The sequence below is a fragment of the Cariama cristata genome, unplaced genomic scaffold, assembly GCF_000690535.1.
Source record: "Cariama cristata isolate BGI_N322 unplaced genomic scaffold, ASM69053v1 scaffold31494, whole genome shotgun sequence".
In the NCBI taxonomy this organism is placed as follows: Eukaryota; Metazoa; Chordata; class Aves; order Cariamiformes; family Cariamidae; genus Cariama; species Cariama cristata.
This window is the reverse complement of record NW_009615182.1, coordinates 11,267-22,199: the sequence shown is the minus strand read 5'-3', so window position 1 is coordinate 22,199 and position 10,933 is coordinate 11,267. Positions and strand designations below refer to the sequence as shown.

Sequence of the window (10,933 nt, the reverse complement as noted above, 5' to 3'; positions counted from 1 at the left end):
TTTACATGTTTAATATCCAAATTCATAGTGACTTCTAAGGTGTTCCATGAAATGTCATCTTTCTGTAGAACTTTGCCAGGTGGTTGAAGCACGTTAGTAAGACACATATTGTAAAACTGCATGAAAATTGGAAACAATTAGAATGAAAGCCAACAGAACTGGTCAGACTATTCCTTCTAGAGAGAACTAGTTATTATTCTAGACTTAGTCCTTTAACTGTTAGAGCTGCAGTTTTCTGTTTCCACAGATCCTTGAAAGCTCCTGTGGCTTCCAAGTGCTACAGCAAAGCTCACAGGTGCTTTCAGTTGAGGATGCAATCATAGGTCCTCATCCCGATGGCAATCCTTCACAAGTCCAAAAGCATTCTTCACACGTGTGCTATTTGCACTGTTCAATGGATGCTTGTGGAGCGAAGCTGGGTTGTTCTGGTCAGTCTTGCTATTACATACTTTCAAACTGTAGTACTGTTTTTGTCTTTTAAGTGTGTATGATAAGCCTTCTGAATTCAACTTTACTTTCTGTTAAGTTTTTGGTTATGGAAACCTGAAGATGTTAATCCCCACTCCCCAATACTTCATCCACAACTGTTTAGACAATTGCCAAACATCAATCTCACCAGATGTACAAAATCCAATTATGGTTCTGATCTGCAAATCGGGCTTTTCCACATCTGACCAGCTCAGTACTGGCTAAGCAGGAAGAGCCAGAAAGGATGAAGGGTCTGTGTGCGCTAGTTTGAGTGTTCTGAATCTGTACCAGACAGATGCAACAACAACAAAAAGAAAAAGCAAAATCAAAACTGAATTTTTGTCTCTTGGATGCTTAAGAACAAGTATGTCTTTCCTGGTGGCTGACCCAGGCAGCTACACAGATTGTATCAGCAGCACCCACACCCAGATTCATTATCCATACACAGCGAGCCATTTGCTTTCAGGTGCCCACAACATATACCAAGTTGTTTGGTTGGTACACTCACTGCATACAGGATATTAAAAAAAATGTGTCTGCACTGCCTGAAAGCAATGGCATAACAAAACATTAATTGTTTATTGTTTTTGGAGAGGTAAGGAAAAGTTAAACATACTGAATGCACTGGAGTCACACACATTCATCACAGGAGTAAAAGAAAGAATGTAAAGGCACAACATACTTCTACGCTCCTGTCATTAAGGCCATATATTGGTGTGCAACAATGCTTCACAGGGCTAACCATACCGAAGTACTCAGGTCTGCGTCACGCTCCCAGAGGTGTTTCAAACAAGACTTGTTTACTCATGCAACTTCAGACTCTGTTGTTTACATTATGCTTTTTTTGTTTCCTTTTTTTTTTTCCTCAGGCAGAATGCAGGCTCTCTATCCAGTTTCAGTGATCTGTTCTTCATCATGTTTTCTTTAATTTAGTTCTCCAGAAGTGTACGCTGAACTAAAAAGTCAAAAACAATTCAAGATTAGTACCCTAAGTTAGTATGCGTTGTAAGTTATGTAAGTATATGCGGACAACGCTTTTTCAGTAGGCATTTGAAACTGTCGGATAAATTCAGGTAAGCAGAGGCGTGATTCTGTGAAGCCAGTACCCTGCATAGCAAGGGATATTACATCCCAGATTTCTTGCTCAAATAACCACATCCTACTAGATCAGTGTAGCTATCCACACTTGCAATATAACCCAGCATGCAGTTTCAGACTTGCAGTTTTGTGGATGCAAAACTAAAATGGAGTAGAGTCTGCACAACTGACAGAAAAAGTGCATTATTGAAAGAAAGTGCTAGCCTAGGTTATCTGCATTTTCAGGAAGTCAAAGATAAGTCTACATAAAATTTTAAAAATGCAAACCTGTTCTGCCATGCCATCTGACCTGCCTTAATGCAAGGCCACTTCTAACTAGAAGTTACGTAGGTATATCAACACTGTATTACGAAAAAAAACAGAACTAACATCTGCTCACTCCCAGAACTTAGGTCAGGAGTAGCACCATGCTGATCATGGTCGCTCAGTTTCTTGGTTCAAAACATGCGCATGCTTGCCTGCAGTATATAATAGAGGTATGAAATATGGGATGTAACATGACATCAATATGTAAGCAGAAGTAATCATTTATGATAACATCCAAAGTTCGACTTTATCGGTTAAAATAAAGTATGCATATTCTGACATATTTCACATCTGAGTTCTGGTGAATTCTGGCCAAAATTTTAGCACATCCTGACTCCAACTCCTATGTTAAGTGCCTTTGGTAGAGGTCTTTGAACAATACTGCTTGCTTCAGTAATGCACAGCTGAATTGAGGATACCGGCCTACCTCCAGTCCTGACTTCAAACCAGACACAAGAAAATGTCTTCTCCTTTAGAGTTTTATATATTAAGCTATTAAATATATAAGGAAAAATGTTTATAAAAAGGATCATGAGCCAGATGGAAGTTTTTAGAAAACTAATGAAATACCTGAGAGAAATAAGATATAAAAATATATATTTTTTTTAATTATAAAACCCCAGAACTACTTCTGCAGGTTTTAGACTAAGCCCACAGAAGAATATATTGCAAATTTATACCGCTTTGAGATTTTAATATTCAGTCTTTCAAAGACACTCAACAAACTGCAGCATGAGGTTGTACTGTTTCTTCCTTTGCTGACCAGGCACAAGGGCTAGAAGGCCAAGTCTTCACCTATACTGTTTCCTCCAGATATATCTACGGCTTTCCTGGAGTTAATCACCTGTTCCATCAGCCAAGTACCCTAGACAACCATACCTACAAGGGTGAGGTTGTTAGGGTTTTCATTGCTTTAAAAGATCCTTCCACAGCTGTCATCATTGTTATTTGTCATCATTATTATTTGATGATTCTTTCATACAAGAATCATTCTCTGTTCACAACAGAGAATGTTTCAGTTACAACAACATACTAGTAAGTTCAGTCCTCCTTGCTGAGTGTGGCTTCATCTCTGCCCAAACACTATTAACATTTTAAAATACACAGTCTTGCAGAGTTCTATATGGGTTTACAATCAAAAGTGGTATCAGATTCCAATCAGACACAACACAACATACACTAATAAACCACCTGTCAGCTAATTGCAGTTATGTATCACACTAAAGGAGCAGGCTTGTATTTTCATAGTTGTCTTTAATAATACTTTTGCAGAGAAAATCCAATTCTTTACTTCCCCTAAGCTCCTGTATTTCAAGGACTCCTCAAGGCACTAAACCAATCTGTTCAAAGAATAAAATAGAGAAGAGTGGCCCTATTATCAGAAATGAAATCTTGATTCAGTTCTAAGTTAGTTGTCATGGTAGTTACAAATATTTTTTTTTGAAACAAAACAAAACAGTGTAAGTAATCTTCCCCACTATGTCAGATGTCAATAAAGTGCATTTAATAGGATCCCCACCAAAAAGTTCCATCTTCCATCTAGATTCTTCTCTTACCAGGTGGCTCAGATTGCGCTCCTCGATGGCTTTCCATATTCACATTCTCTTCATCTGCTGGGAAACAAACAGATGTTTAGCATTCAAATTCTCCTATAGTTGAAATTGTTCATTAACAATTTGAGAGAAGAAACAGCATTGAAGAAACTGGGCTACTGATAGCAGTTGAGTTGCCCCTGTGTTGCCTGCATGTTAATTTTAACATGCATGGTAGATGTTACTCAGTTTCCAAACTTCCCAAATTACAAAACAGCACTGCCTGGCTGGATGACTGCTCTACCATCTCCCTTCACCAATCAGTCAGAAAGACTAGAAAGGACAAAAACAAAGCTTCTGCCCCACCTATCATCCACAGTACTCCCAAAGTGCTCTGATCCATGTTAGATCTTACTGAGGTGGAGAGGAAGCAGATAGCAAACAATGGACGACTGCAGAAAAAAAGAATCATTTGGGGATCAACATCCAGGTAGCTGTCAGAAAACTAATATGTAGGCAAGCATCTTGTGAAGACACAAAGGCAAGATGTACAAAATTAGAAATGACAAAGTATTTTTCAGCATGAAGATAGTCTCTAATCCCCCACATCCACTCCATTTTCTTTAAAGAAATGTTTTCTTGCAGTCTCTCCTGCTTACTCTTTAGCAGGAAGTGCTTCTATTTTAAGAAATGCAAAGCCTTAAGACTGTCTGCTTCTGAAAGTCTGCATTTCAGGCAAGGTATTCTTCAGACACCCTGTCATAGATGACTAGTAAGAGAGGTTACTCCCTGCGAACACAAAATCAATGTGCTATTAAAACTACATTATGCTTAAGATCAATTTCTAGTCCCCATATAAATACAAAATGCCTCTTTAGACAGTAGAAAACAAAACTACTTCAGAATTCTTACCGCTTTGTTTGAAACAGAGTTTCTTCTTCTGGTAAGCAATGAAACTAGATACTGCTCCAATTACAGTAGCAACCACAGCACTTACAATTCCAGCTATTGCTCCCTGAGAAGCTGGGAGGATGATACAGAAAAAAGAAAGTATGTTTGTATATATTTTTCAGAATTGAAAGCAATGTCAAACTTGTCTCAAAGCAAACCCTGTGAACACTTCCAAAAAACAATAAATGGAAATTATTACATGAAACTGTAGTAATCAACTCTGTCTTTGTGAATAATGAAAAGTGAATCCTCTACCTTTTATAACCATTGATTTCTTAGCAATGGCTATTGTTAAGCAACTTAAGCATGCCTGTTGTAAGTTCCATTAATTAAAAAAGCTACTCTTTCATAGCTAAATCTAAGTTGTATACGTGCAATCACTGCACCAGTGATCTCTGAGACCTTAACACTTTTGAATCATTTGCATCATAGATAAAGAATTACAAAAACAAAGCTTGAAAGTAAGAACTCTAGATCCCAGAAAAGTTTTTAAGTTGAAACCCACTACCAGCAGTGACCTTTCTAGCAGAATATGAGCAATACAGAAAAACCCAGAAAACAAGCTTCAGACATGCAGACACCATCATACACACAAACTTATGCATTTACCCTCAGTTTCTTCGCCACTATTTGGACTTGGGCCCTTTCGTTCTGTAAAAATTAACAAAATGTTTAGATTTTACACATTTAAACAACAGTCATATCATAATTGACAACCTTTCTGTCAATTAATCATGCAAAATTACAAGCCTTCTATTATATCCATACAAAGCTAACCTCTGGCACTCAAACTTTCTATTTTCAAAGCACAGCTCATGGTGGTGCCAATTTCAGCCTTGGGTGCTCAGCACTTCTACAACATGAGCGCAGCACACCTGTGAAATCTGGTTTAATCAACTTGCCCACGACCACAGAATACTCAGTGGAGAGGAACAGCATATAATTTCAGGGTAGCATTCAACTGTATTTCCATGGAACCAACTATTTTTTTCCTACAATCCCAGCCTCATCTACTAAATACCTTTGCAATTCTCTTAGCAAACAAGACAGAAATTTTGTAAATACTATCCTTGTTTGTCACTCTGCAACTCATACCACTGAAGCAGGAACCTGTGCAAATGAAAACACCACACAAGCCACACAAGTCTCAACAGATGCTTCCTGCCCCTGCCAATTTTCAAGTTACTGCGCCAAAGGAATCTTGGAAGGCGAAAGCTTCCCAAAAAATTAGCATCAGTAATCTCTGTCTAGGACAACTCTCTGATGAAGTCAGTAACCAGTGGCACATCTCACCACCACATCAAGATACTTAGTCTAACTCTGATCTGGAAATAGTACAGTTGCAGTAATGCACACAGGGATGACTAAGCCCATCCTAATGATGACCACTACTGCAGCTTGGTCCCAAAGACCACCTCTGTACTGAGCTGCATCGTAACAATTAGACATGGCAGATTACTAAAAAGAGTTTGGTAAGCTATGAAATGGTTTTGTATTGCTCAGAGTGGATATACCCTACATCACTTGGAAGTCTAAAGATCAATTCATCCTGTGTGACAGATGAAATCTTTGAGAAGACAAGGCGGGCCTCTTCTGGTCCACCCCGGGCTTTCTAACCACAAGAACTAAAAGAAACTGAGACTATGTCACAGAAGATCTGAAAATAACACCTGGATGCCTTTAAGAACTATATTCATGGTGAATTTTGGAATAAGTACCGCATTCACATCTCAGTTTTAAAACCCATGTTTCTTAGCATAACAGTAAAAATCATTGAAGGTTTCACCTCTAAATCAGTTTTACCTCTTAATTATCTGGGGGTTTTTGGCAGAGACAGAACATGTTGCTTTTGAACTGGAAGGCACACTCTTAAGTTTCAGATACCAGAACCAAAGGTGTTGCAAATTTGACCATGTTAACCAGCTTATGAGCAAGCTTTTATCAAAACCTCAGATAGCCATAGGATCACTATGAAGCACAACATACTGTCTTACCATTGCTGCCGCTACCATCGCTGCCTCCTTTTGGTAAACTGCCATCGTATAGATCTGAATCATCAAGGCCACCTATAAAAAATGAAAATAATATTATCTTACATGTTAAGTTCATTGAAAAGACACCTCAAGGCACATAATGACATGGAAGTTTTTTCTAGATCGTTCAGCTGGGTTTGTGGTGGTTTTAGGCTCAGCACCATAGTCACAACATGTTCACATTTCAAAAGCCCTCCCAATCTCAAGTCCCTTCAGCTTCGTACTATATACTTTGATAGCAGCACCACTGCCTCTGGACTTCCTAAACAACTGAGAGACGTCAGTGTCCAAGAGCAGGTAGTACTGCACAAGTCACGGGCTAAGCAAGCAAGAAGCCCTGTAAGCTACTTAACTGGAACAGCCCAAGTCTCACTATCCTGTTAAGGCAGAGAAAGGAAAGGCCCATTTCTTTTCAAGGCTGCAGCTGTGAATGTTTCTTCAGTGTTGGGTTTCTAAGTCACAACCAGTCTTTTGAACCTGTACAACACAGTAGCTAGAGTTAAAAAAAAGTTCAACATGCCACAGTCCAGTGGCTGTAGTATTTGCATGACAGTAGGAAGATCCAAACGTAATTCCTTCCTCTGATTTATTGCACACACTGAACCAGTTCCTCTCCATTTCCACTGGACCCTACCTCATGGGGCCTGAGTCCTCCTCCTTCCCTCTGCTGCTAAATGAATCCTTAATTTATGTAAAGCAAATCTGTTTCAAGCAGCAAAACTAAAAGCATTGCATCAGAGGATGTTTTAGCTAGGTGGCAAAAGCACTGTACTGAGGCATGCAAGACCTGAATTCAAATATCTACTGCAAATCAGGCAGGAGGAGGAACAAGAACCAGGGCTTGCATTCCAGGTAAGGACTCTTTACCACCATATTCATAGATAATGGCATCATCACAATTGCATTCACCTGAACCTGTTTTGTTCTGAGCTAGGCAAAGACAGAGAAGACCTCTAAAGCACAACAGGCAGGGAAGGACATTCTTTTAAGCCTACCTTTCAAACACAAAAGAATTGTATTTCTTAACTGGGCTTAAAAAAACCAAACCAAAACACTAAAAAAACCCCAAACCCTTTAACTTTGAGCTTTACTATTAATTTAGATGTTTTAAGAATACAGATCACAGGTAGTTTCTATTTACCTTTTAGCACAACTAGCAGAGATTCAGTTTGTAAAGATGAAAGGACTCAACCCAATAAACAGGTGCCCCACCATAGGCAGCCAAGAACAGCACTGCCCCAAGCACACACACTCTGTCCCACCCTTCCTCCTCCCCACACCATCCTGCTTTTAAGTGAAAGAAAAGTGACTCAACAGGTTTGCTATGGAATTTCAAGACTTGCAGCAAAGCTTATTTGCAAGACGATTTTTCCTCAATCCTCAGTATTTATCCAGTGCAATGTCTGACATACATAGTAGCCAATTAACAAGGAGTAATTATTAACTGAGATAGTAAAACCATGTCACCATTCAGGAGTTTGTGCTAGAAGCCTTACCAGTGTCTTTAGGATGTACAGGTGGACCTTGCTTGGGGTTATCTACACACACATGGGGGGGGGGGCGGGCAGGAAGAGAAAAGAAAAAGGTTAAGATATCAAAAGCGGACTACAATACAGTAACTTTGAAAGGGACTGGGAAAGATTAACAAATACTTTTCTACTGTTCAGAAATCCCTGTTAGGTCAGTCTTACCAGTGTCTCTAGGTTTTGCAGGTGGACCTGTCTTGGGGTCATCTGTAGACAAATAGAGTTAGAATAAAATGAGCAAAGTTACAATTGTAAAGAGACCAAAAGCAGAGCATACAGTGACCTTGAAAGACTATCTGACCTAAAAAGTGGTATCAAAGCTTCTTGTGTCATTTTCCTTCCCTTTCGTTAGCTAATGCTGTATTTGTTTGGTTATTTTAGGTTAAACACTGTACTTTAATGCAATTAACAGTGTTTCTGCTACATTAGCCTGTATATCAGACTCTTGCTGTAACTGAAAATATACAGAAGAACTCACTAAATGCTATGCAGCATTTTAGTTTGCACATCTTATTTCAAATGCTGAACTTCTTTAGATTTTTCCACCAGGTACAGATTACTTGGCTGTTTTCTCTTTTTAATACTACCAGATTTTAACCAATAATAAAGGTGAGTACCTCACTTTTAAAAAAAAAAAAAAAACACAAAAAAAACAAGATACACACAGTAGAACTAGAAATATGGTCCCCACAATGACACTTCCTTTAGCTTGCCACAAAACAGGAGAATAAGAGATCTTAGTAATTTTCTCTGCACTGTTTGGTCACAGGTTTTGTTGCCCACATCAGATTAACACACCAGGAGTGGTTTTTAAAAACTGTGTTTTCACTAACAGCTGAACCAATCTAGCCGGCCATTTCTTCGGTATGCTACTTCTCCTTGATGTTGCGTGGTCTTGCCTTCTCCCAGCTCTAGCACAAGTCAGATCAGGTCTCCTTATGTTCTCTGCATATTCCAAGTAAAGAGGCAGGCATCTCCAGAGCACAGTTCTAAGACTCCAGCTTAGGCTTGCCATCCTATAAGGATCCTCTCTCTTCACTTACCTGAAGCATCTGATTCATTCAGCCAACTGTTTCTCAATTAGTCAACTCTGTTTTCAAAAATGTCAGCAGTTGGAAACAGACTGCTTTAAGAGAGACAAAACTTCAAAGGGCTAAATCAAACAGAGCAGCAAACAGTGCTGTCCTACAATTGTATGCCCTGTGTTAGGAAAGCTCTCTATACTGCAACAGGTCTAGTGATGGTACTTGGAAAGCTACCGTGCATTATCTGCCTAACTGGATGCACCTTCTGCTGGCTGAGTGAAAACAATACTGCTAGTTCTACTGCTGCCCACACTGCAGAGCTGAAGCACATTAGAAAGAGTATCTTCCCTCATATTATTTCAAACAGATTAATGTTTCCTTGTGCTACTAAAATTACCTCCTGGAAAGGAAGAGATTAATTCAGATTTAAAAACTGCTTCCATAAGTAAGTTTATGGAATTAGTGCCATCTAGTGAAGACACGGCAATGAAACAAGTAGGACTTGGCTAAGAAGTGAGTGAAATACATACAGTTTTTGTGATCCAGACTCTTAAAAGTGAAGCTAAATAAATATAACTAGACTGCAATTATTTTTATCTGCAGTCTGTTATCCTAATCAACTCAGTACCCTTATTGCACTTGGGTAATAAAGGACAGATAGACATTGCACCAAGTACCACTCAGCAGTATCCAGGAAAACATGGTACTTACCAGGATGAAGAGCATCTTCCAAGTTGAAATTATCTTCAAAGAAAGAAGGGAAGTTTTAAATGTAATGCAAAAACTGAACTACTTTTAGACTACTTTTTTTACACAAAATGCACCTCACAATGTTTTCACCAAGAACATAATAGCACGCTCATTCAACAGTGGCCCATGGAACAGAACCACAGAGTTACCAGGCATTATCTGCCAAACTACATGCTGCTTTTGGTGATCATGGTACATGCCAAGGGCCAGCCCAAGGTGAGCAAGCTCCAAACATCCAGACTGAAAGCCAAGAGAAGGTATTCTCCCAGGGTCTTTAAGCTTGTGAAGTCACAAACTAAATTTGTGAAAGCACTAGCAGAAGACTCCAAAATGCAGAAATCCTTTTTCTATTAGGGAACTGCTTTCTTTTATAGAAATATCAGAACTCTGTGGGCCACTAAATTGAAAAATTCAGGCTCTCAAATTAGTATGTACAACTATACTTGACTTCACAGTAAAAGGCATTACAAGCCAATTAGATCTCACCTGTATCTGATGGTGGTGGCTTCCGAGATGAAGGTGGCTTCCGAGATGGAGGAGGCTTCTGTGTAGTTTCTGTCAGGGATGGTTAAAAAAAAAAAAAGTTTAAATACTATTTAACACTGTTCAGAAGATACACAAAGGACAAATATAATCCTATGTCTCTACAATGAAAAGCACAAGTTCAAGTATATACAGCAAGACATCTTCCCCTTAAAAGGAATCCCTGAGTGTTCCCAAAGACAAATTTCAGCTCTATGCAGTCAACGTTTTGACATACCCATAGCTGAATTGTTGCACTGAGGTTTAAACAAACCATATGTGGGGAAGGTGTCATGCTTGGTCATGCAGTGATACTCAGAAACAAACAAGTCAAAAAAGCACCCACTATTTCCTGCCTATCTCCCAAAATTTGCAAGAGTGTAATAATTACCAATTGCATCTTCTAAGCTGAAGTCGTCAAAATTGCCTGTAGAAGATAAAAGCAACAGTAAGAACACTGGTTTTTTCTTACTCAAAACCAACACTTATTATAGTCATAAACATGTCTTTGAGCTATCTTGAGGTATGTTTTCAGCCCTGACTCAAAATACTCCTCTAGTCTGACGCAGGAAGCAGAAGACAGACATTCTTCTCTATTCTTCCAGACCAGCATCCACACATCTCTTTGGAAAAAAAAAGAACAGCACTAAAAATCGTCTCTATAGAAAGGGTCTGGAGGGCCAGAACATATATTCCTACAGTCAATATAATGCACTTAATCC

At 39.0% G+C, this 10,933-nt stretch overlaps 1 protein-coding gene across 1 annotated transcript; it reads right to left on the bottom strand.

The window, feature by feature from the left end:
- Nucleotides 1–3,411: 3,411 nt before the first annotated feature.
- LOC104157180 (CD99 antigen-like) lies at nucleotides 3,412–10,638 on the bottom strand (the record flags this gene model as incomplete). The annotated part of the gene is made up of 9 exons (XM_009699717.1): nucleotides 3,412–3,485; nucleotides 4,317–4,427; nucleotides 4,965–5,006; nucleotides 6,350–6,421; nucleotides 7,256–7,318; nucleotides 8,080–8,121; nucleotides 9,651–9,683; nucleotides 10,176–10,244; nucleotides 10,603–10,638. Coding segments are annotated over 9 exons (542 nt in total), but the record flags the coding sequence as incomplete, so codon positions are not given.
- Between the last annotated feature and the right edge of the window lie 295 nt (nucleotides 10,639–10,933).